This window comes from Lissotriton helveticus, chromosome 6 (assembly GCF_964261635.1).
Source record: "Lissotriton helveticus chromosome 6, aLisHel1.1, whole genome shotgun sequence".
NCBI lineage: Eukaryota > Metazoa > Chordata > Amphibia > Caudata > Salamandridae > Lissotriton > Lissotriton helveticus.
The window spans coordinates 1,075,288,208-1,075,315,925 of record NC_136067.1 but is presented as its reverse complement, the minus strand read 5'-3'; the positions used below and the strand labels follow the sequence as shown (position 1 = coordinate 1,075,315,925).

General features: G+C 46.4%; 1 protein-coding gene across 1 annotated transcript in view; it reads left to right on the top strand.

Moving 5' to 3' along the window:
• The window catches only part of THBS2 (thrombospondin 2), a 647,479-nt gene that overhangs the window by 121,437 nt on the left and 498,324 nt on the right, over positions 1-27,718 (top strand). Inside the window, exon 4 of the mRNA XM_078648724.1 lies at positions 7,402-7,486. Within this exon, the coding sequence (XP_078504850.1) occupies positions 7,402-7,486 (85 nt within the window). The remainder of the gene's footprint in view (positions 1-7,401; positions 7,487-27,718) is intronic.

Here is a 27,718-nt window from a genome sequence, read left to right as displayed (position 1 = left end):
AAGGAGGTCTTGCATCTCTCTATCAGGACTCGATCTCCCAGCAACCCACAAGGGTGACAGGGAAACACTGGAGCTGGATTTCTCGGCGGGAGAAAAGTCAGCGTCTCTCTCAGTGCGTCAGCGGGAGGGTCGGCTTCCTTCGGCACTTGCTACAGCAGGGATTCGGGCAAGTAGATAGTCAATCTGCTCCAAACCACTGTGTGTTTTGCTAGGGCAGATGCTGGTATATTTATACCTGGAAGTGCCTACTTTGACATAAGGTTGGACATAAGACGTCACTAAGAACTCGCTGTTCTTTCAGGACTCCAGGAGTTCTAGGACAAATCAATACAGAAGCAGGGGGAATTCCCGGGCTGCTGAAGGCTTGGTTTATCTAATAACACGTTGTGCTTTCTAGGAGTCTATGGGAGTAGCCTTGCTGTATTTGGACTGCATTGGCTATGTCTTAATATGGGTATGATTCTTATGCCTATATAAGGATATGATTTGATATAACCACATAAGGGCATAAATCGGGAATATTTAACTAGCGTCCTAGATTCGTCTACAACAAAGCAACCCGCCCCTTCGTAGCCAAATGAGAAGAGCCCTGGGTTATGACCTAAGGCAGGGCCTTCCTTCCCCTGACAGTGCTTCTGAAGCTGTGGAGTGAGCCTCGGTTCACTGTGATTGTCCTTGCTTGGTGGGTGAGCAGTGAATTAAGGGATCGGCAGTCATGCCGGGCAGCCGGATTCAACGACAGTGGTCTCCTCCCTCCTGGCGCCAGCATCCCGAGGACGAGAGGTGGTCCTGAGCCCTGGCCTGGACCATCGGAGGCCTATGTAGGGGTTGGACCACAAATGTACGGAGGTCTCCTGAACCCGCCGGCACTAGCAAAACACCCTCTCCCTGAGTACCCTGCAGCCTGGTGAGTCTATGAGCTGCGGTGCATGAGGAGGACGGGACCTGTCCTAGATTAACCCTTGGGCCTGAGGTGATTGCAGTGGCAAACTCAGCGCTCTTTACCGGGACAGACCACAGTGGGAGGGCCTTGACTGGGGTGGATCGGCTGTCTCCACCGAACAACGGGAGTCTCAGAGAGGCTTCCCCCTCTAGTCCTGTGACAGCAGATGCCCAGTGTGACTTGAACTGTCCCTTTACCCTGCAGCTAGAATACCTACTCATCACTGCTGCGGCCCTGGTTCTGGGCCCCCTGCAGCCGGCAATATATACTGGGTGGGGGTCCCACCCTCTTGCTGTTGCCAGGAAGTTGATGATGTGGGGATGGACCTAGGCTCTGGGCCTTGAACCCCTGGTGTGAAGGGAGCTGCAGACTGGCCCCTTGAGTGGCCCGGGCCTGTGGCGGCCACGCCTGGTGGGTGAGGATGGTGGGGGCTGGGGGGTTTGGCTGCTACTTCCAGAAGTAGGGGGGCTCCTGGGCCGGTCCCCCCGTTAGCCCTGTGGGTAAGGAATAATCTGTGGTGGCCTATTGACCCATCAGCACTCGAGGACCACCTGGTTCTTGGGGGAAGGTCAACTGCGCAACCATGCAGAGGTAGGAGCATATCCAAGCAGGCCATAGGTGGAACCCTGGGGCCTAGATGGTCATCCCCCACCCTGTGCTCACCCCCCATTCGTAGTCCTGAAGAGACTGATCCTTGACCGCAGGACCAGTTAATCCCTCCCATCTCACTCAGGCTTGCAAACTGAGGCACACTCTCCTCCTCTGATCACTCTGTGAACACCCGAAGGCACTGACCACCAGCGAGGCTCACACCGGATTGCTGCAATGGAAATAGACCGCGGTCCGAAGCCCCCCCACTATGCAGACTAAGATGGACCAATACATGACCATGGAGTCCGGGACGATGAGTGGGTCCTCAGGGAAGAAGACCCCATTTGCCACCGACCTCAATACTATCCTCTAGGCAATCACTTACTTGCAAACCTCGGTAGAGAGCAGAATTGGAGAAGTCCGGGTTAACATGGCTCTCCTCCACCAGGATCTCCGCAATGTGACAGCCTGGATCACGGAAATTGAGTCCCAGATCTCTACAATAGAAGATGATGTGCACCAGCTAAATGACAACGTTGCCCATTTGCAAACCCACACTAAAGAACTACTAAGGCAAGCCGAGGACATGGAAAACAGGTTGTGGCGCAACAATCTCCGCCTTGTGGGATTTCCGGAGGGCTCAGAACAAGGGTGGAAGAGTGGCCAGGGAGCGGGCCCACCGCTCCCAGCCCCCAAAACCTCTGCCTGGAGCACCACACAGGCTAATATTTGCCAGGATCCTTGATTTTAAGGACAGAGACTCCATCCTCTCTAAAGGTCGTAAGCTAAAATTCTTAACTCACCATGGTCACCCAATAATGATCTTCCCTGACTATATGCAGGAGGTCCAACATCAAAGACGATCGTTCATTGAGGTTAAACAGAAACTCCGTGCCTTAGGCCTCCAATACAGGCTCCTTTTCCCAGCCCACCTTCGAGTAGTGTTTCAGAATAAAACCCTTTTCTTCGAGTACCATGAGACAGCCTGGAAGTGGCTGACGGAGGAACTCCCTTTGAGAATGACTACCCTGGACTGCCCCCCCTGTAGTCCAATCTGGAGATGCCCGGAAAGGGTCGCCCACGCCGGGCAGCAGCTGCACAAGCTTACACAGGAGACGAGGGACACGTCGGACGAGATCGGAATCTCCCTTGAGTCCTGGGCTGCATCCAGAAGTTCAGGGGCTTCTAAACAGCTCTCACTCCCCGAGAAGATCTGACTCAGCAGACCACACACACCATGGGACTGCCTCGCCTCAAAATTCCCCAATAGATCGGCAGACTCTGACCTTTCTCGGAGTCCAGTACTCTTAGCATGTTAACCCAGAACAGCAGCAGACTGCCTGATATACAGGATGTGACTCACTTCCAATAGCCATGTCTACTACGAACTCTATTCCCTCTGGTTGAATGATACAATATCTTTATGTGAGGAGGGGTCTTCCACTAATCCCATATACAAGCATTCTAGTTTGACATTATATTACTTGTTAGGGACAACAGATGCCTCTGTTCTTGAAGTATGAGGTGTGGGGGAGGGCAGGGAAGGGAGGGGGGACCATTGTCCCCCTTTTTTTAGTTTTGCACCCTGTTTACTGCATCAGCACTCTTTTTCAGCGACATGACACCTGCAAGCGATGCCCATGCTGCAAAGATGCACTTGTAACCTGCAGCTTGCAGACGAGATACTGCACTCTGTGCTCCACTCGCCTCTCATGAGCTCTCATCTACATTTCCACCCACCATGACAGACACACGTAAGGGCAGGGACCTGCTCCGCATAATATCATAGAATGTAAATGGGTTATTAGACAAGGTTAAAAGAACAGTAGTCCTGCGATATGTGCAGCACCAAGTAGCCGACATACTGCTACTCCAAGAAACCCACCTTGTAAGTAACAACTGCCCCTTTCTTACACAATACGGCCATGACAGAGTTGGGCACTCAGGGTTTGCTCGGGGGTCAAGAGGTGTAGTATTCCTCATGCACCGTAATCTCCCCTTTGTGCTTACCAAAGTCATTATTGACTTGTTGGGATGCTTCGTAGCCCTGACTGGTTCAGTGGGAGGCAATGCCCTCAACTTGGTCTCTATATACGCCCCGCCATCACTGCTTGTGCCCACTCTCAAATGCACCACAGACCTCATTGCCTTTCTATCGTCAGAGATGACAATAATCGGAGGTGACTTCAACGCAGTTATGCACCCGGTCCTTGATACCACAAACATCCAGTCTACCACAAGATCTACCCACGCTAAGCTCTTAGCGAATTGGACACTTACCTTAGGAATCTGTGATGCCTGTAGAATCTGGCACCCCAGAACACACAATTCACACACACATCTGCAGCACACTACACAGATTCATGATTGGACTATATTTTCATGCCTGCCATTGACTGTCAAAACGTCAGAGACATTACTATCCTCCCTGGGGGGATATCTGACCATTTGCCCTTGCTTTTGGAAGTAGAATACCCCCCAGACATACTGCACCCAATGTGGAGGATGAATGCGTGGTTCCTCCAGAACAGGGACTTTAAAAGAAAATTGTAGGTAAAGAACTCAAACAATACGTTCTCACTAACCAGGACTCCGTCTCCTCTCCGGGCAATTATTGGGAAGTGGGTAAGGCTACCATACGCAGCATTGCCAAAGGTCAGCTTAAGCATAAGCGGCTAGCCCAGAACTCCCAAGTCTCTCTCCTGGAGGTCCAGTCTACTCTCCTTGAAAGCCAAATGTCAGAACAGAGAGACGATTCGCAAGACAGATGGCTGGCATTCCTACAAGAAGCGATCAAACAAGCCTTTATGGAGCCACTAGACTATTGTGGAGATCCTCCGTAGCTATGGTGTATTGGTGGGGGGACCACAATGGGAACATTTTACACCAACTGGCCATGTACCCCATGACTAATTCCATAATTCCAGAGATTAAAAATGTAGACGATGTGGTTCATTCCTTGCCTACGGCGATGGCATAAAGTTTTGCCACCTACAGTTTGAAGCTTTACTCCGAGCAGTGCTCTAGCCTTTCCCTCCCAGAATTGCTCCACCAAGAGTATGTTCATCTCCCCACCTGAACGAAATAAAATAAGACAACCTTGACCTTCCAGTTACCCCTAAAGAAATCCACGAGGCGATATCACGTACTGCGTCTGGCAAAACTCCAGGCCCTGACGGGCTTCCGCAGGAATATTATGCAGCTTATCGGGAAACACTTATCCCCCATCTCTTGGATGTATATGCACAGGGAATCCAAAGTGGCTCGAACCGACCAGAAATGGACACCGCCACCATAGTGGTGATCCCTAAATCCCAACCCCCCTCAGTGCAATGCTGCGACTACCACCCTATTTCTCTCATTAACGTGGAATTTAAAATATTTGCATCAGTTCTAGCTAACTGACTGCGACCCCATCTTGCCAAACTGGTCCACCCCTACCAATTTGGATTCATGCCATCTCGAGGCACTAGATACTGCCTCAGACGCCTCCATATTGCCTTAGCAAACCGCCAGCTACTAACCCCTTAATTAGTACCTTCTTCTGATTGAGTTTGAGAAGGCTTTTGGTTCTGTGGACTGGCGGTACCTGGAGGATGGACTGATTGAGATGGGCATGGGGCAACACTTCCATGACTTAGTTAAAGTACTATACACCAGACCGCAAGCACAGGTGCTTGTCAACGGGGCATTATCAGGGTTTTTTCCCATTAGGAGAGGGACAAGGAAAGGATGTCCCCCTCTCCGCTCCTATTCGCCCTGGCGATGGAACCTTTAGCATTTAGATCTGACACCCGAATTAGGGGATGGAAATGGCCAGGTTCGAATGATTGCCCTGTATGTGGACGACGTTCTGCTCTTTCTGGCTGAACCGACCCAGTCCGGACCCCATTGCCCCCATGCATTGCATCTTTTTGGACAAGCCTCCGACCTACGCTTAAACCCACTAAGTCAGTCCTAGTTTCTCTCCACCTTTCAAGAGATTGCTTTGATTTGCAATCCAGGATACCTATTAGGAGGCAATCCTTTAAATACCTAAGAATCTGGGTGGTCCTGTTGCCCGATCTTGACTGGTCACATAATATGACCCCACTGATGAAGAAAGCCCGAGCCGACCTCCACAGTTGGCAGACGCTACCGTTGAACCCTCTGCGGAGGGTCGATCTCTTCAAAATGATGATACTCCCCAGATGTTTATACATAATTCAAAACACACCATTTCATATCCCACGCATCTGGCTCAAGGAATTAGATAGCCTGACCACTAAATTCATCTGGAGCGGCCGAAGACCTCGATTGGCCATGTCCCAATGCCGGATTTCCTCCTTCGATGGTGGAATGGGCATTACTAATCTATACCTGTACTATTTGGCAACCCACATGGGCATGACTGGTTCAACAGTGGCTGGTCAGACCAGGCATACAGGGTAGAACTGCATATCTTGGGCCTACCCAAGATCCAGGAGATGATGTACGGGGGACCTATCTTCAGACTCTTACCTATGATGACACAGGGAGTTCTCTTGGCCTGGCGCTCCTCTCTGCGCCATACCCAATGGCCAAATAAATTAACCCAATACACACCGCTCTGGCAGAGTCCCTGGCTCCAAGAAGTCAGCACCTTAAAAGGATGCCCGGGATCTTATTGGCATCTCGCAGCTTGGTGACATATGGGGAGGTGATCACATGCACACTTTTCAAAACCTAGGAGCCCGATATTCCCTACATTCCTCTCAGTTTTATAAATATCTCCAGCTGCGACACACACTCCACACCCACATATCCAACGGCACAACACTACCAGAATATAGCCTACCCAAGGCGCAAACCATGACAGGTAACTTGGGGGAGGGAGAGATCTCCCGTATTTACTGACCTCTCACAAACAATACTCCCAAAACCTTGCACTGACTTAGAGACCAATGGGAGGGTTGGATTGGACCTCTGGAGAAAGAGGATTGGAGAGACACATTGATGGCACCCAAAACGGTCACCACTTTGGCTAGGCTCCGCCTGGTTCAACTGTATTATTTACATACCGCACACCTTACACCAAAACGCCTTCTTCACAGTGCGGGGTTAAGACCAAATGCATCATGCACACACTGCAGCCAAGAACAAGCAGACTTCCTCCATATGGTATGGTCCTGCCCCATCATGCTAATGGAACTCAATAGAGAGCAAACCTATAGAGATTCAGGGCTTGGCGGTCCCGCACAGGCTACTAACCGTGTTCCTGGGAATTACAGAAAGATTGGACGGGACCAGATCCGATAAATTATTCCTAAACACAGCCCTGATAGTGGCCAAGTGAGATATTGCTGCTAGCTGGCTAAATACTGATTCACCTAATAAAGTGAAATGACGAAGAGGGGTGGACTGGTGCGCAGCACAGGAGAAACCAATGATGCGGCTAAAGGGTGCCTGGTGAAGTATTGCAAAGTATGGGGCAAATGGTTGGGATAACTGGATTGGTAATACTTCCTTGAGGGACTGTGTACCGAGTGCAAGGTCATATGTTGTTTTCCCTTGTAATTATGTACTCCAGGTGCCTTGTCTGTATGGGTAACGCAATTACATTTTACAATTGCTGTATAATGCTTCACCTGTTTATAGCTGGTTTTCCCTGTTTAAAAAAAATAAAATTGATTATATATATATTTTTAAAAACCTCTAATAACTGTAATACGGATTTGAATTTTCTTTAATACTTTAATACTGATGCTTACTAATAAGAAACATTTTGACCATTTTAAGAGATGCTATCCAGCAATATTTAGTACTGGAACAATGTTAAACAAATTGAAACATTGATCACAACACTTATTTATTAAATGCATAAAGTTGTATTTTCATCTGTCTTACAGGGTCTTCTTCAAAATCTCTATTTCATATTTGATTCCTCAATTGAAGATGTTTTGCTTGATAGAGGATGCCACCTGAGACACACAGGTAATAAAATATACCTGCCCTACACAGTACTCTTTCCAACTTTTGGAGTCTTTTTGCACATAACTTAAATTCTAATTTTCTATTTTACCATTTTTATTAATGTTTTTACCTAAAATGCATATTACAATGTGTAAAATATTATGTTGATATTGGTACATGAGTATTGTTTTGAAGATGAGGATTTAATTTAAGTGATGTGCCCAGAACGGAATGATGTTTGGTTGGATCTATGTGATGATCTACAATATCCTAACCAAGAAAACCATTGAAACCATAGGTTTACTAAGAGACCATTACCATAAATATGTTTTATATCACTCCTGGTTCTTATATTTCCAAGATTGAAGACTTCATGCTTCCCTCTATTCCCTCCACATATTCCCCTTTAGAGCACAACATATCCTCAAACCCTTGGAAAAAAGGTTAGAGTGACAGCTTCCATAATAAATATTCCTGTTGGTCATTTAACGCTGTTTGGTGAAGTCGTAAAGTTGACTTTCTGGGAAAATTCATCTTCTAAGGCAATGCCATCCCCTAATGTAGCCAAGTCAAACTAATGAACATGGATCTTTCAAAGTGAGACACGCGCAGCCTAGAGTATGTAATTGACGGACAGGTTTATTGTTTTTAAGTGATATAGCTTCTTTGAACCACATTGGGAGACTATTGTGGTACTATTAGACAGGAAGTTGTACTTCAATTCGGGTTTGGTTCTTTGCCCCTGAGAATTTTCACAAGAATAAGGGCTGCTGGTAGGATTGCCATGTGTCCTGCTTGTAAAGCTTATTCAGAAACTGTTGCCCATGTCCTTTTTGTCTGTCCCAGCTATGTGTCTCCTCTTTGGGGGTCAGAAGTAGTGTTAATGCTCTTAGAATTTGGAGAACTAATCCCCATATATTAATATTTGTTTTAGTTGTTATGTTTTTGTGCTCGATGTGGATGCTGAGGTCAAATGCGCTTCCTAAAAACTGAAACCCCGTCCCTTCAAACAACGCAAAGAGACTCTTAGTTGCATATAGTCCAATACAGATATGCACAAGTGAGGTCTCACACTTTGGCAAGGGTATGTTGCTACTATCACATAATATATAGCTGAAACCTACACAGCTCAGCCAGCTGTAGCTGTATGATGCAATGCTCTTGCGCTCGTACATTGGCTATTGTGCTTAACATGAGGTATGCCAACAATGTATTTACCATTTGTGGGAATAGTGTATTTAATTGTTTTTATGCTTTGCCAACTTAAAATCATGATATGTATACTACAGCAGACATATGACTGAGTATGCAAGCTGACATGGAACTCTTTTTAATTGTGAATTGTTTTTTAAGTGTTTTATAGTTTTTTACCACTTTGATAAATAACCTGTTATGTATATGCATTTGGATTGTATGTTGATTAAGCTGATGTGTATAGGCAGTGCAGGATTGCCAAGATACATCTATGTATCTACAATACAATTGAGCCCATACCCAATGTGATCAAAGTTGGTCTGATCATGTATTTTCTGTATTACATTGACTGGTTTGTAATACATGCTATTAATTTGTAGAAATGTTTTAATGGTTTTAACAGAAATTAAAACTGAATGAAATGGAAAACATGGAAAGAGTTCAGATGAAACTTGGAGTTTGGGTTTAAAATATGTTTTGTTGCATCATTGGGGCATGGCGCACAATAGCATTATATTACCTATGTAGTCGCATATTCTGCATTGGCATTGCGTTCATACACTTGCACCCTATTCAGATTCGACCTGCATTCTCATTTCCAATAGCCCACCTACTTTCTAATATGAAAAGCAGTGGTTTTCTTCAAAATATTTATGGCTGTACTAGATTTGAGTTGGCTACCATCCCTCATCCTCTGCCTCGTGGACCAACATTTCCTGCTAGGGCCAGTTGACCCACCTAAAAACACACCCATGAATTCATGCACCAGCACTGAGAATAGAATTAGAAACAGAATCTGCCATATACAGAATTTTCTGGCATTCTTACTATGCCAACTTGGTCTGTGCCAACAGTAATTTCTCCCTAATCTTCCTCTGCCTTGCTTCCTGATTAGCACTGCTATATTTTGTATACGTAAGTATCTCAGGCAAGGACTTTTATTGCCAAGAAATCACATTTTGTAGCATATGAGAACAAATTTCAGAGGGCAAACCAAGTACAAACTTAGAAATGAACCCATTAAGGTAATCCTTTGTTGGATTTTTGACACCACTACGCTGTTTGAAAACTTGCAGCAATCGCTCATAAGAAGCGTGCACTGATGTTTTAGGTTGTTGGGTGGTCCTTGTTATTTAAAGCCACTCTATCTCTTTCTACGGGACCTTGGTTTTCAAATGGGCAATTACTTGATTATGCTTACCCGTGACGTGAGTAAAGGTGCATTAGTCTGAGCCTCCATTGATAGTTCATCAAGGGTCAACCCATGACTGCCTAGCAATCTGCCCACAAATGCTTGGGAACCACAATTTTTAGAAGCATATTTCAAGACTACCCAAAGCACTTTTGAGATTTTCACAATCTTTTGTACGACTTGTCAGGATTTTCTATCAACTTTGGAAACTGATTGGTGAATGAAAGAAGATCAGAGTAATCCAAGGGCACATGAATGTATGCGCCTTTGTGCATCTCTCTCATTTTGAACTGTCCAGCCTCTGTCTATCAAGTTAGTTCTCGCTTCAGCTGCTTGGAAGTTCAATTCCCTTTTCTTCTCATTTCCATTATGCATCGCCCATCGTTCCTTATGCTTTGGCACTTTCTAGATCAGCCTTTTGTAGGTATTTACAAAGTCTAAATAAAGAGTCCCCTTTACAAGCTTCTCTGATACTACCTTTAAGTGTACTACATTAATCTGTTTAGAAGGAGCCACTTTTGTCTAAGGTTGTGATTCTGAAACTAAACTAGTAGTGACAACCAATGTACTAGGGACATCCAAGGATGCACCTGAAGTAGTTCAGGGTAGATCTCCATCTAGCGAGCCCTGCGTCAAAGGTGCACTCACACTTTCTGTGGAGTCTGCCCTTTCTCCTCATGCCACCAACTGTGGTGGAGGTTTGTCTATAGGTAGATGGACTTATGAACTGAGGCAGAGATATATAATGGCATGAAGGGGATGGTATAGTGAGCTTTGGTTTTGAAAAGAGTCTCTTGATAACTGGTGAGACATTTTGAAGGTAAAATTTGTGTTTTTCTTTTATAATGGACTGTACAGTGTGAGGAGCTTGTAACAAGACATGCTTTGTCGAAATGTTACTTCTATTTCAATAGGATACTCCATAGGCCAGGGGGAATTTTGCATAGTTCTCTTTGGGGAATGATAGGAAATGTCCAAAAAAACACTGTGCCATATTAAGCTTTACCACACTACGTACTGACTTGAGGATTTTGCACTATTTTTTTGTATGAACTACCCTCTAATGATCATGTTTGTGCACAGATAAATTTTACGCTAAAAATAACTCAAAGTCACATGTGATGCAAACAACATCTGCTCATGTTCTCTTCCTTTACTTTTTCCAAAGATCCTGTGATAGGATTTTTACCCAAAGTCTCAAAGAACTGACATGGATAATCCCAGACATTTCATAGAACTATCAAAATCTGAAATGCCATAAATTAACTGTAAAAATGCTAGCATAAATGAAGTTTTTCCCAGACCTAATCCTACCTGCATCAAAGCATGAAGATCTGGGGTTGGAATTAAGAAGAGTGCTTTCATTTTGCTGAAGATGCCAGCAAGTTAGCCGTGATGTTGTAATAAGGTAGACATTGTGAGAAAAGGTAGTAATTATGTTTTTCTAGGGAGAAACATGTAAATGATGCCTTAAGTTTACACATGTGGAATTTGATGTTATAGATAATGCTGATTTAGATAGCATTAAAGACACACCGAACACCGAAAGACAGTCACTCACGCCCTGGTCACCAGCAGACTCGACTACGGCAACGCACTTTACGCCGGAATAAATAAAAACCTCATCCGCAACATACAGAACATCCAGAACGCCGCCACAAGACTGGCCCTCAACCTGCCAAAACACTGCCACATCTCCCAGCACCTGCGCACTCTCCACTGGCTCCCCGTCGAGGCGAGAATCACCTTTAAGATGCTCACCCACGCACACAAGGCCCTCCACGGCACCGGACCCGCATACCTGAACAGCCGACTCAAATTCCACGCACCCCAAAGGACCCTACGATCAGCCCAGCTCTCCTACGCCGTGGTCCCCCGCACCAGAAAGACCAGATTGGGAGGCCGCTCCTTCTCCTTCCTCGCTGCCAAAGCATGGAACGCCCTTCCGCTCCACCTCAGACAGACAACATCGCTCCCCAACTTCGCAAGAAACCTCAAAACCTGGCTCTTCGACAGACCCCCTCCTTGATGGAATGGAACCTGCACCCCCACCCACCCCTAGCGCCTTGAGACCCTTACGGGTGAGTAGTCGCGCTTTAACAAACCCCTGATTGATTTATTGACACCATTCTCAAGAGAACGTTTAGGAACAAGAGCTTAGGGTAGAGGGGAAAGTTTATTATTTTTTTCAGCTTTTTTGTTTTTGCCACTTTTTAGGGCGAGCTAGAGTTGCGCATGCGTAGCATGTGGTCTAGCTCGCCAACTATTGTATTCAGTTTCCTGGGAATCTGAGACAGGGCTCGGACACGCGCCGATTGCACCTCGTGGGCGCGCACGGCCGGCACATATCCTATCTCAGATTCCCAGGAAGTCATCCATGCTGCCATGCAGTCGCGCACGCACACATACACACAGCCACACTCACACACACACGCAGGCAGGCAGGCACGCAGGCAGGGACACACACTGCATACACACACGCTCCCCCCCTTACCTCACCGGGCTCTTTTCTTGTTGGAATCCCTGTTTTTTTGTGGGCTCCTTCTGCCCGGCTCCCAATGGATGGGCGGGTGGGCGGGGGCGATGCGGCCAGGGGCTCCAGTGCTGCTGCGGCGGGTGGGCGGGGGCGACGCGGGCGGGGGCGATGCGGCCAGGGGCTCCAGTGCCGTCCATCGCCTCTTGTACGCCATCAGCAAGCGGAGAAGCGGCCAAGAACACTCTGTGCCTGCGCGAGAGTGCGTGCGCCCGCCTGACGTCACTTAGAGGCTGAACCTTACTGTAGGCAGTATCTTGCCAGTCCGGGCGCAGCAGACAGCTCAGCTCGCGTGCGCTCTGCTGCGGACACCGCCCTGGCCATCAGGTACTTGGAGCAGCGAAACATTCCTTCCGAGGCCCGAGCTCAGAAAAGCTTTGTGCCCTGCGCAGGAACAGAGTGGTCTGGACTGTTTTTTTTTTGCCGTTCCCCCTGGGGGAGCGCGCGCCCTCCTGTCTCTGCTGCCAGTGGTCTCGGCTCGCGCAGGACTGCTCCACTTCTGTGTATCGTCTGTCGCTTAGACGCCTTCAGATCCTGGCGCAGATTAGAAGAGGAATGCGAACCTCCGGCTTCAGCTGATCTGCTCCAGCCCTGCTCGGTTCTGACTCAAATTATATTTTATTTTCAGATGTCACGTTAAATAGAAATTCATTACACCGGACAGACAAGTCAGACAGCCGCATGTCATGTGTAATGCATTGAGACAGCCAGTTTCAGTCCGATAGGCGCAAAGCGATTTTATTTGGGAAACTGTTGAAAGCCCACACGCATTAAGTCTAAACACAAGCTCTGTCCCAAAATAGTAAACGGTGTTGGCTAAAAGCCCCAAACTGGCTAAAGGCGTGGCACGTGACACTGCGCCCTTTGGCATCTCAGTGGCGCTAGGTTCAACTTTTAATATCAGCTACAGCTTTCTACCAATTTTCTTAGTCCGATTATAGAAACAATACTGCTAAGTGACACCTTCAGGCAGTCCTTACTTTTTAACCCAAAGCTATTTGTATCGTTGGGGCAGGGACACAACCTCACAACACATCTTTGTGGCAGCATTTTCACCGTCCTGGACTTTTCATTTACAAATCATTGTTATCAGGCGTGTTTGTTTAATTGGACCGAAACAAAGCTGAAATCCCCATCGCTTCGCACCTGCCATGTTCACGTGCATGTAATCGAGGGAGTTGTAATATTGTTTTGCTGTTGTTTTTCTATTTAATTATTATTTTTTAATATTTTTGACTTTGTTCACATTTATGAATGTATAACTGTTTTTTGTCTGTTTATATGAACATGTTTGATTTTCGATCCCCTCACTCCGGCTTCAGCCGATCTGCTCCAGCCCTGCTCGGTTCTGACTCAAATTATATGTTATTTTCAGATGTCACGTTAAATAGAAATTCGTTACACCGGACAGATAAGCCAGACAGCCGCATGTCATGTGTAATGCATTGAGACAGCCAGTTTCAGTCCGATGGGCGCAAAGCGATTTTATTTGGGAAACTGTTGAAAGCCCACACGCATTAAGTCTAAACACAAGCTCTGTCCAAAATAGTAAACGGTGTTGGCTAAAAGCCCCAAACTGGCTAAAGGCGTGGCACGTGACACTGCGCCCTTTGGCATCTCAGTGGCGCTAGGTTCAACTTTTAATATCAGCTACAGCTTTCTACCAATTTTCTTAGTCCGAATATAGAAACAATACTGCTAAGTGACACCTTCAGGCAGTCCTTACTTTTTAACCAAAAGCTATTTGTATCTTTGGGGCAGGGACACAATCTCACAACACATCTTTGTGGCAGCATTTTCACCGTCCTGGACTTTTCATTTACAAATCATTGTTTTCAGGCGTGTTTGTTTAGTTGGACCGAAACAAAGCTGAAATCCCCATGGCTTCGCACCTGCCATGTTCACGTGCATGTAATCGAGGGAGTTGTAATATTGTTTTGCTGTTGTTTTTCTATTTAATTATTATTTTTTAATATTTTTGACTTTGTTCACATTTATGAATGTATAACTGTTTTTTGTCTGTTTATATGAAAATGTTTGATTTTCGATCCCTTCACTCTACCACTCAACCGTCCTCACTCTACCGCCCTTGCTCTACCGCCCTCACTCTACCTCTCTACCGCCCTCACTCTACCTCTCTACCACCCTCACTCTACCACTCTCACTCTACCGCCCTCTCTACCACTCTACAGCCCTCACTCTACCACCCTCACTCTACCACTCTACCGCCCTCACTCTACCACCCTCACTCTACTGCTCTACCACCCTCACCCTACCACTCTACCGCCCTCACTCTACTGCCCTATCTACCACTCTACAGCCCTCACTCTACCACCCTCACTCTACCACTCTACCGCCCTCACTCTACCGCTCTCACTCTACCACTCTACCGCCCTCACCCTACCACTCTACCGCCCTCACTCTACCACCCTCTCTACCACTCTACAGCCCTCACTCTACCACCCTCACTCTACCACTCTACCGCCCTCACTCTACCGTCCTCACTCTACCGCTCTACCGCCCTCACCCTACCACTCTACCGCCCTCACTCTACCATTCTACGGCCCTCACTCTACCGCCCTCACTCTACCACTCTACCGCCCTCACTCTACCACTCTACCTCCCTCACACCCTCACTCTACCACCCTCACACTACCACTCTACCACCCTCACTCTACCACTCTACTGCTCTCACTCCACTGCCCTCACTCTACCACCCTCACTCTACCACTCTACAGCCCTCACTCTACCACTCTACCGCCCTCACTCTACCACTCTACCGCCCTCACTCTACCACCCTCACTCTACCACCCTACCGCCCTCATGCCCTCACTCTACCGCCATCACACCTACACTCTACCGCCCTCAATATACCACTCAACTGCCCTCAGGCCCTCACTCTACCACCCTTACTCTACTGCCCTTACTCTACTGCCCTCACTCTACCGCCCTCACTCTACCACTCTACTGCCCTCACTCTACCACCCTCACACTACCACTCTACCGCCCTCACTCTACTGCCCTCATGCCCTCACTCTACCACCCTCACTCTACCACTCTACCGCCCTCACGCTTTCACTCTACCGCCCTCACTATACCACTCTACCGCCCTCACTCTACCACTCTACCGCCCTCACTCAACTGTACTCACTCTACCACTCTACCGATCTCACTCTACTGCCCTCACTCTACCACTCTACCGCCTCTACTGCCCTCACTCTACCACCCACACGCCCTGACTCTACTGCCTTCACTCTACCGCCCTCACGCACTCACTCTACCGCCCTCACTCTACCGCCCTCACTCACTCTACCGCCCTCACTCACTCTACCGCCCTCACTCACTCTACTGCCCTCACTCACTCTACCACCCTCACTCACTCTACTGCCCTCACTCACTCTATCGCCCTCACTCACTCTATCGCCCTCACTCACTCTATCTATTGCCCTCCCTCACTCTATCTATCTATCTATCTATCACCCTACCGATCTCACTCTACTGCCCTCACTCTACCACTCTACCGCCTCTACTGCCCTCACTCTACCACCCACACGCCCTGACTCTACTGCCTTCACTCTACCGCCCTCACGCACTCACTCTACCGCCCTCACTCTACCGCCCTCACTCTACCGCCCTCACTCACTCTACCGCCCTCACTCACTCTACCGCCCTCACTCACTCTACTGCCCTCACTCACTCTACCACCCTCACTCACTCTACTGCCCTCACTCACTCTACTGCCCTCACTCACTCTATCGCCCTCACTCACTCTATCGCCCTCACTCACTCTATCTATCTATTGCCCTCCCTCACTCTATCTATCTATCTATCACCCTCCCTCACTCTATCGCCCTCCGTCTATCGACCCTCCATCTATCTATCGCCCTCCCTCTATCTATCTATCGCCCTCCCTCTATCTATCTATTGCCCTCACTCTATCGCCCTCCCTCCATCGCCCGCCCTCCCTCTATCAACCACACCCAACCACACACACATACAACCACAAATACACACAACCACACACACACAACCACACACACACAACCACACACACACAACCACACACACACAACCACACACACAACCACACACTCAACCACACGCTCAACCACACGCTCAACCACACACTCAACCACACACACAACCACACACCCAACCACACACCCAACCACACACCCAACCACACACACAACCACACACACAACCACACACACAACCACACCCAACCACACACACAACCACACACACACAATCACACACATCTATCTATCGACCTCATTCTATCTATCGCCCTCACTCTATCTATCTATCGCCCTCACTCTATCTATCTATCGCCCTCACTCTATCTATCTATCGCCCTCACTCTATCTATCTATCGGCCTCACTCTATCTATCTATCACGCTCACTCTAGCTATCTTTCGCCCTCCCTCTAGCTATCTTTCGCCCTCCCTCTAGCTATCTATCGCCCTCACTTTATCTGTCTATCGCCTTCACTCTATCTATCTATCACCCTCACTCTATTTATCGCCCTCACTCTATCTATTGCCCTCACTCTATCTATCTATCGCCCTCACTCTATCTATCTATCGCACCACCACAGCATCACTGAGGGGCACCACAACATCACTATGCGCTACCACAGCATCACTGAACGCCACAGCATCACTCGTCGCCACCACAACATCACTCAGCGCCACCACAGTATCAATCTGTGCAACCATTCAACAATAACTGGTTCAAACATTTTCTCTCAATGTTTCAAGCTTTATTACAAATGTCACAAAAAGATGTTAATATTTCACTTCTGTTCTTGGATTTTCGTCACAATAAAATACTCTGAACATAATCTTCACAAAAGTTATTTACAAAAGTTTAAGCTATTGCCATTATAAATTACAATAACTTTTATTTAAGTATTAATTATTTAAAAAAATTAAAAGCCATTGTTATTTGTAATATCAATACATCTAAGTCACGTAAATACAAAACATGTTGCATTACAAATGCTATAGGTGTCACATTTGCAAAAGATAAAAGTATTGGCATTGTAAATGACAAAGCTATTAATTTTGCTATTTTTAAAACCAACACATAAATAAAAAATGTGTCATTTACAAGCCCAATAGCTCAAACTTTCCTAATGCGAGACCTATTGCATTGCAAATGCTTGTTTCTCTTTCTTTCCACTTTCACATCACTTCACCCTTTTTGCACTGCTGCAGACCTCCATTGCATGGCCCCCATCCAGCACAGCATTTCCCGCTCCCCACCTTCCAGCTGTCTAGCCCTCCTCCTCACACCACTAAATGGCAGGCCTTGTGTGGCCTCAAGAAGCGGGTGTGCCTAAGGCACACCAAAGGCAAACCTGTCTGTGCCTGTCCACGTCTGGACTGCGCCCAGCACCACGGACCCTAGTTCTTTGCCCCACCACTGCTACAACTCCGAAACCCTCCTCGTACCCAACCTCAGATACAACACTGTCTGCCAGCTCTTGATGCTGAACAACACCCACAACCCCTTCTCCTGCCTCCACTGCCACTGCACCCTCACCTACCTCCATACTCTAGCTCCTCCTCCGGCCCGACCAACCCCATCTACACCCAACCACCTCAGCTGCATCCTCCACAACATTCGCTCCCACACACCACAGAGATCTGGAACCGCCTCGACTTCACCTCACCTAGCATCCCCTTCCTGATGGATTCCTTGGTTAGCTCTAGTTCAGCACCAGGCATCGCCACGGCCATCCTCGATGGGTACAAGATCATCCACAAGGATTGCGCCATACAACCAGAGGGAGGCATCCCCATCATCCATAAAGCACCCTTCGCCTGACCACCCACTTGGATGACACACTTACTTACATGGGAAACCTCCACTTCTAGATCCAGACCAACACGTACACCACCCTCCACAGCACCCTTGTCTACGGACCGTCCAGCCCCCATTCACAGACACCATCATCAACTTCATCGCACCACAGGCCCTTGTATTCACCTACTATACCCTACTCGGTGACCTCAACTTCCACCTGGACAACTCCAATGACCAGAACACCTCATCCCTCCTAGAGACCCTCATCTACGTGACAGCTAGTCACCACAGCAGGACACATGCTCAACCCCATCTTCACCACCAACGACAGCATCACGCAAACTCCTCTTGAACAACAACCACTGCATCCACTTCTTCTTTTCAAAGCCCACCATACACCACCACACCCACTGCTTCTCCCGCAGAAGCTGCAACAAATTCACAGAGGTACATCTGACCACCTTCCTCAGCAGAACCCTGCCACCGACATCCGCAGATACCAACACCACAGCATGCAACCTCCACCAATGCATCGCCAACTGCTCCGAAACCCTGGCTACCCTCAAGAAAGCCCCTGACAAACAACACGTCAAGAAAGCAAGCTGGTTTACTCCCACCATCCAAGAGTCCAGAAGCACTTTTAGATGGCTCGAGAAGGGTTGGAGGAACAACAAAATCCCGGTAGCCCACACCGCCTCTCAAGCAGAAACTACCGCACACTACCATCTCATCAAAATCACAATGAAAAGGGCCCTCCAATATAGAATCGACGCCAGTGCACACAACAGCAAAGAACTATTTGCCATTGTCAGGATGTTGACCAAGCCAAACAATGAGTCCACAGACGTCCCACCCTCCCAAGACCTCTGCAACAAATGTAGCAACGTCTTCCACCACAAGATCAAGTAGATCTACAACAGCCTCGATGTCCAAGACTACCCTATCACCCCTTCCACCACCACAACCAACACTGCAGCTCCCCAGCAGATCCTGCTCTACAGGACCCTGCTCACCATGGATGACACCCTAAAGACCATGAAGAGCATCCACTTCTGAGCCCTATCGGATCCCTGCCCTCACCACATCTTCCACAGAGCCACCTCTTCCATCGTACCGAGCTACGCCACACCATCAACTGCTCCATTGAGACTGCCACCTTCCCTGATGACTGGAAAAATGCTGAGATCAACTCCCTGCTGAAGAAGCCTTGTGCGGACCAGACGGACCCAAGAACTTCAGGCCCATCTCCCTGCTCCCCTTCCCAGCCAAGGTCATCAAAAAAGCCATGAACACCCAGCCTGACAATTTCATTGAAGCCAACCACATCCTGGACCTCTCCAAATCAGGTTTCTGAAGTAACTACAGCACCAAGACCACCCTCCTCACCACCACCAGCAACATTCACTCCCTCCTCGACCAGGGTGAAATCGCGGCCCTCATCCTTCAGAACCTCTCGGTGGCCTTCGACACCATCTCCCACTGCACCCTCAGCACAATATTTTACAACTCCAGCATCCACGACAAAACCCTGGACTGGATCTGCTCCTTCCTCAACAGCTAAACATAGCGGGTCACACTACCACTGTACTTCTCATCACCTACAAAGATCAGTTGAGGAGTGCCCTAGGGTGCCACCTTGAGAACCACCCTCTTCAACATCTACATGGCCCCACACGCAGCCATTGTCCGGAAACACAGACTCAACATCATCTCCTATGTCAACAACACCTAGCTTATCCTCTCCCCCACCAACGTACGTACAGTCACCAAGAACAACTTCCACAAAGGGATGAAAGCTGTCACCCCAGGATGAGAGACAGCTGCATCAAGCACAACTCAGACAAGTGAGAAATCCTCATACTGGGATCCACCCCCTCCACTAGGAATGACTACTGGTGGCCTGATGCACTTGGAACAGCCCCCACATCCATGGACCATGCATGAAACCTGAGCGTCGTACTGGACTCCTAGGTCACGATGAACCGCCAGATCAATGCTGCCTCCTCGTCATTCTTCAACATGCTTCACTTGCTCTCAAAGACCTTCAGATGGATTCCCACTGAATCCAGGAAGGTGGTCACCCAAATCTTCATCAGCAGCAGATTTGACTACTGCAACACACTAAATGCCGGCGTCACCCGGAAACTTTTCCGGAAGCTCCAGAACGTCCAAAATGCCACAGCCAGACTGGACCTAAAGATCTCCCACCGCAGCAATATCTCACAACAGCTGCTTGAACTCCATTGACTACCAGTTAACTGAAGAATAACCTTCAAGCTCCTCACCCATGCATACAAGGCCTTCCAAAATGCCGGACCAGCATACCTGAACCACACCGCTCATTCTACGAAGCCAACAGACCCCATCCTCTCCACCCAACTGTCACTGGCCACAGTCTCACGGATCAGTAAGACCAGAACCAGATGAAGATCCTTCTCCTACCTCACCACCACGACCTGGGACACCATGCCCCCCTGCCGCAGGCAATCCCCATCGCTATCTAAATTCAGGAAGGACCTCAAGGCCTAGCTCTTTGAATGAACCCTGCGCTCAGACGGATCTGCAAACCCCTCCTCCCCCCCAGCCCCTTTAGGCCCTCACAGGTGAGTAATCTTGCTTTACAAACCCGTGATTGAATGGTTGGTTTAAGATTAATTGTGTTTCATGGTATGGTAGTTGAGATACTGGGAGGTAGAACTCGCACAGGTGGTGTTTGTGTGAAGTAGTGGATGTTTTGATGTTTTGGAATTAATCTGTGAATACTTTTTGTCTGTCGAGATTTGTAAATATAATGGAAGGTTTGAAGGAGAAATAGAGAGAGAGAGAGAGAGAGAGAACCATACAGAAAGGAATCTACATGCTGTGTTGGGTCGAAGGTGAAGGAGATGCATGAGGGGCTCTTTTGCATGATGGCAAATTGACCTCCTATTTTATGTGTGATATAATGGTGCAGGATATTTTACTCATAGAAGATGAGCTGATTTAAAATGCGGAAAACATTGGGAGTAAGGCAATTTTCAGTTTAACCGTAACTAGCCTTTCCTGAAAGGACTCCAATGGTTCCCAGTTGATTTCAAGGTCAAAGTTACAATACTCTGCATTACTCACAGACATTCTGGAACAAAACTTAGACACATGCACAAAAACTGACTTCATGCTCCAAACCTCCAAAAGACCTTTATTTTAGCTTTCAGCACCAGGCCCACAATAGCTATTCAAGAAATTAAAAAATCGTAGCTAACCCTTGAGTGTATAGGATGACAAATTGTGGAGAAATCTGGGACCCTAAGGAGACCGAACCGAATCCTAGATGTAGAAAGCATATTAAAAGTGAACAGTTCAAGAACGCATTTGCCCGAATACACCCTTTTGGATCTCATTTGCATCATGTGGACTGGTTTTTTCTCATCCAGCTAGATTCTAACATCCCATTGTAACTTTACATAATGTATTCTATGATGGCATCTTTACATTAGTGCTCAAAAGCAACACCAAAGTAATACCTACATGTTCTTCCTTCTGCATGGAATGCCACTGAGGAAAGAAATTATATAAAGTAATGCATCTTCACCTCAGCAGATGGTATGGGCCCTGCTGAGTGCCTACGGATGTCACACATTCTAATTGAAGGGAGGCGGTGTGGTTACTTCCTTTAGGGTTGTGGGTTCACAAAACACTTACCAAAGTATCACACTGACAGTACCCAAACTAACATCAGTAAAAGTAAAAGATTGGCCTTCTTTTGGTCAGGTTGAAGTCCCTCTGCTGTTCATTTAATTACAGTGCCAATGGAGGAAAGGGTTGCCCTAAATTGCAAGGGGTGTGCCATTCAGGTCCGTTAGCAGAGGCAGCAGTTCAGCACCCCCACTCTTCCCTTACCCATGTATAACATGTGGTAGTGTGCCATGATGGACATTTTAAATTCGGCTAGCATTAGTTTCCCAGTGCCACCCAATTATGCAATAAGGATCCAAATGTACGTCTTCAAAGATGTAAAGTTAGGTGATCAACAGACTCCACAGTCATCAAGTTGAAAGAGCCCCATAGGCCTCATGCTGACTCAAACCATGTTCTGCCCAAACTGACTGAGGTTAAGCATAATTTATTGATCCTTTGGCAAGGCCTTCCCTTGAAGTATTCATGGTAAACACTAGATAAGGTCTTGCATTGCAGATTAGATATTCTAGCAGCTGAAGATGTCATTGAATGAATCAAGGCCATGGTTTAAATTGGTTTGATGCTCCATAAACAGTAGAGTCTTGCCTCAAAGAGGAAATCTCCAATCATGAAGTAAGTAATAGCTCAGGGCAAACCTTAAAAATATTGCCGGTCATTAATTGGATAATCTGCATCTTAATTACTATATAACTTCTATTATTGGAGTGGGCTTTCAGTTTTGTGGTCGAGGAACATGTTCCATGTAATCCATGAGGAATGTTTGATGATGGCACTTAATCAGTGGCTGTGACGAGCACAAGCTCTAAAATGGTATTCCAACAGGATTTCAGCTTGCACCTAAATATGACCTTGAGTGACAATTTTGTCATTATTGGTTGAAAGTATTCATCATTATGCCACTATGAAAGAATAGATATAGGAGGACATTTGACATTCATTTGCAATACAAAATGTTTCGCTGAGGTCTTATTTAAAAGTCCTCCCACAGGTTTTAGCCCTTAGGGAAGACTCCAAGCGGACAGCAAGACATTCTCCCCTGGGCTTCAAGGAAGATACTGAGCCAGGAAATAACTCTGCCTCTACCCCCACTCCTACCCCCACCTTGACACATATACCTACACCAGTTCTCTCCTCAAGCCCCATCAAGCATACGGTCAAGCGACCTGAACTGCTGAACAGCTCAGAGACCACTGAAGAAAGCATAGCTATGAGTGCAGCGTTAACTATAGTGAGCGCTGGAGGAAAAAGTTCAGTGCTGGGGAGTGGAGGGACCAAGGGTAGCGAAAATGGGAATAGCAACAGCAATGAGCAGAGTAGGAGTAGTACAGAAACAGGAAGGGAAGGTACTCCGGTAGCCCCTCTGGAGGTACTATTCTCTACTCTGCCTTAAGATATCAGGAAGGGGTTTGCTGTCTCGGAGTCTAATCAAGGAGACATCAGACTTTTCTTTAAATCTCTGGAGAAGAATTCGACCTTTTGGACTCTAGGATGGTGGTTTTAGAAGACTCAGTAGAAGGGCTTAAAGAAGACCTGGGAGCAGCTAAAGCTGACATAATAACGCTTAAGAAGGATAAGGCGATGCTCCGAGACAGGTTAGAATCTTTGGAGAATAACTCCGGACACAATATTTTGCGCATTTCGAATGTACCGGAGGGTAAGGAAGGTGAGAACCTCAAAGCTTATATTATAACCCTTATAAAAGAATCAATACAGACTAAGAAGAGGATCTATCGAGAGACATACAAAGGATGCATAGAGTCCCTTACAGGAGGCACCCTAATTGAACCAAACCTAGGAAGATCTTAGTTAATTTCCTAACTTTCTCCTTGAAAGAAAGAATACTAATAGCCGCCCTAAAGCAGAAATCACTGAAACCTAAAGACTTTGCTTTTGAGTTCAGATCGGGTCTTTCACATTCCACCTTGGATCGTCAATGGGAGCTGGGAAGAAAAATGGAAGAGTTTAAGAAACTGTGGGTCGTTGTCCAGCTAAAGTTTCCAACACAATTAAAAACCATGCAAAATAATAAAATGTTCAATGCAGAAACAGTGCCGGAGGCAGAAGAGCTTTTGCAAAATATAAAATATCCCTTAAAATAACATCCAAACTGGGAAACCATCCCACAAATGTCTGGGAATCTAAGAGATGGTTAATTGACCATCATAATATACATCTTTTGGATGTACACATATTAGCATACATCTGCAAAATTTACAGTATGAAAAAAGATAACAAGATGTTGGAAAAATATTAGAAATAGTGGGCGCCCCGTGGGAGTCTTAGCTGAATATGGTCTCTGAAAAGTGACAACTGATAATGATTACCCACAGGGCAAAAGTGGGGCACACCGGTAGGCACAATCTGGATAAAGTCCAGGCAAATGGGGGTTGGGTTTTCCAGGGAGGCGATCAGGGTTGGGGATGGAGATGGGGAGGGGGGATCACGGGTGGGGGAGCATAGGGGTGAAAAAGAAAAAAAAGAAAATTCTCATTACTCTGATGTTACCTTTTGGCTATCATTTTTGGCTTGGTGTCGACATTTTGGAGTAGGAAGATGGTTCAGGGTACAATCTCTTCATCCCCATGAGAACATTACAATGTCTATCCTGGAATGTAAATGGTCTCCGGGTCAAAAGTAGGAGGAAAAAAATCCTCCAATATCCTAAAGATTCACCTGCACAGAAAATTATCCTACAAGAAACACACCTTTTGAGGGAAGAGATTACTGGTATATGTGGGAAGCTTAGGTGGGTGGAACACTGTGTTAGCTCTGGTCAAAATACCAATATCAGAGGTGTAGCTATTCAAGTTAAAAAACAAGCTAATGCCTGCCTTCTAAACGTTATGACAGATACAAGTGGCAGGTGGGTCATTGCTAAGCTATCTCTAGAAGGTGTACTTATAACAGTGGTAGGCTATTATGGTCCCAATCAAGACGACCCTTCCACACTAAAAACATCTTTTCAAATCTTCTGGGGTTGCCTGACTCGATTATTCTTGTGGGGTTTTCAACATAGTGTTAGTTCCTCAAAAGGATAAATCTCCTAGCAGTAGGGCAAACGTCTTGTCTAAATCTAGGACATACCTAAAGATGATGATGAGACAGAATGCTTTATCAGGCATTTGGAGAGAAAGACCAGGTACCCAACTAGGTGTTTCCTTCTACAACGAAAAATATAGGCACAAATCAAGGATCGATTACATCCTGATCAGTAATGATTTAAGGAGTAAAGTTAAAGATATAGGCATCTGACCCCCCACCTTTCAGATCACGTGGTAGTCTGGATAGACCTAAAGCTGTCAGACAAACAATAATGGAGGGCGTGAAAATTCGATCGTTCACGCTTCCTAGACGAGGCTGAGAGAGGGTATTCTTAAACATAAATGTAGGCTCAGCGGAGAAGGCAGTGCTATGAGACACCCTGAAGTCATACCTGAGAGGCCTGTTAACAAAAAGGACCTCCTATAAGAATAGGCAGTATAGGTAAAAGACAATATCTATCAAGAGTGAAATGAAGGAGGTAGGAAGGAAGCTTAATAATAATGCCGATCATGCTACTCGCCGAATACTAGAAGAGAATTTGAAAATCTTGGAAGATCAGTTGGAGGACATTATTCGGGCTAGAATCTCTAAACGATGGGAAGCTAGCAAACTTGCCCACTTTGAATATGGTGAGGGGGCCGGGAAATGATTGGCATGGAAGGCCAAAACTGATAGGGTGCACAATCATATTAAACAGATTGATGATGCGCATACTAAATCGTCGACAACCAATGACGAAGAGATAAGAGAAGCATTGTTCACCTTTTTCAAAGATCTATATAATGAGGATAAGGATGTAGACAGCACAAGTGCGAGGGAGTGGCTAAATCAGATCAATCTCACCCCCTTAGACTTAACTCAACTCAACGAGAGAACTTAGAGTCTGAGATCTCACAATAGGAGGTTAGGAAGGCGTTATTAACCTGCAAGATAGGCAAGGCTGCCGGGCCGGATGGCCTTCCCATGGAACTGTATAGAAGACAATAATTCTATTTATGACAAGTCTCTTCAACAAAATTTTGGTAGAAGGGACTAGACCTCTCACTTCATGGAGTGAAGACAATATAACACTGATTCTAAACAGGTAAATCTCCAACTAAATGCGGGTCTTACAGACCTATCTCACACCTAAACAATGACTACAAGTTTTTTTCTAGAATACTGGCAGATAGGCTCAGTGTAGTAGCAGGAAGTCTGCTACATGCAGATCAAAAGGGCTTTTTGAAAGACAGGAATCTTTTTTACCTCACTCACGAGTTTATAGGTGCTATCGATTTTACCTCTACTTTTTCACTTCCTTTGGCAGCAATGATCCTGGATGCCACCAAGGCATTTGATTGGGTCAATTGGAACTATTTAACAGTGGTGTTAGAGCAGTTTAATTTTGGGCTAAAATTCTGCCGAACCATCAGTCTTATGTATAGTGACCCTTCAGCGAGACTTGTGGTCTATGGAAATCTAACTAGACCTTTTAAATTCAAAAGAGTAACCAGACAGGGATGCCCCCTCTCTCCGCTCTTATTCAACATGTACATAGAACCATTTGCTCTACGTCTCAGGGAGGAGACAGATATCATACCATTTAGGAGCGGAGAGTGAGAGAGGAAGGTATCTCTGTATGCAGACAATATATTAATTCTGTTATCAAATCTGGAGTTTTCCTTCCCTCATATCATCCATCTGGTGCAGGATTTTGGTCAGGTCTCAGGGTATGAAATTAATGCAGACAAAACCGAAATTTTGACATGGAATTTACCAGTGTCGACATCAGGTTAAGAATGAGATGCGATATCTGGGAGTGAGGATTGTCCAGGACATCAATAAGATTGCAGAGACTTATCTTTTAAACATTGTGAGAGAATGTCAAAAACTCATGAAGTCCTGGGCACACCTTACCTTGACCATTATGGGCAGAATCAACTTAATAAAATGGTAATTCTACCTAAAGCCACTTATCTCTTTAACACCATCCGGCTATACTTTGAGAAGCAGGTCATAGAGAAATTCTAGCTATCTATTAACTAATTTGTGTGGGCCTATAAAGCGACAAGAATAGCGTGGAAAAAGCTGAGGCGCAGGAGAGAAAAAGGCGGTCTTACACTCCCAGAAATTCAGTATTATGCTTGGGCCTGTCAGCTAACACATTCTAGAATGCTATTAAAATGCACGGACTCATCAGAAAAGGGGAAAATATTTTTAGCAATGTTAGACCAAGGGGGCTTATCACGCGAGGGCTTTCTTTTTAAATATGGGGATCAGAAGTTTTTTAAGAAAATAAGGCTGAAGGTATTATTGAGTGCAACTCAAATTTGGGCCAGAATTAAAAAATCAATGAGCCTAGAATACTGCTCAAGTTTAGCTTCTTTGTGGGGCAGCCCGGGAGCTCCAAGTTGTTTGAAAGACAAATTGGCAGCTCCTCTTAAAACAGCGGGGTTCCTTGTATGGGGGGATTTGGTCTCTGAGGGGGCACTTCTGCCCTGGGCTTCATTTGATGAGAAAATGGAGGAAGGCATGTCTAGATTCAAATATCTGCAACTAAAGAGTTGGTTCCAGAGTTCTTAGAAACCTATAGGTATGGGTAACATCCTGCAAGAGCATGTGGTACAGAAGCCAGGAGGAAAGAAAGAAGTACCATTCTTCTATTGGTCTATCGAAGAGACCATCGATGGAGATTTCAGATTAGACGAGGAACTATCGGGAGACTCCATTCCGAATATATAGACTGGACAGACTTGTGGCAAATTTCCTTTAACACCTTGTTTACAGTTGTGAAACCAGCTTGGCTCAGAAGAAACCATT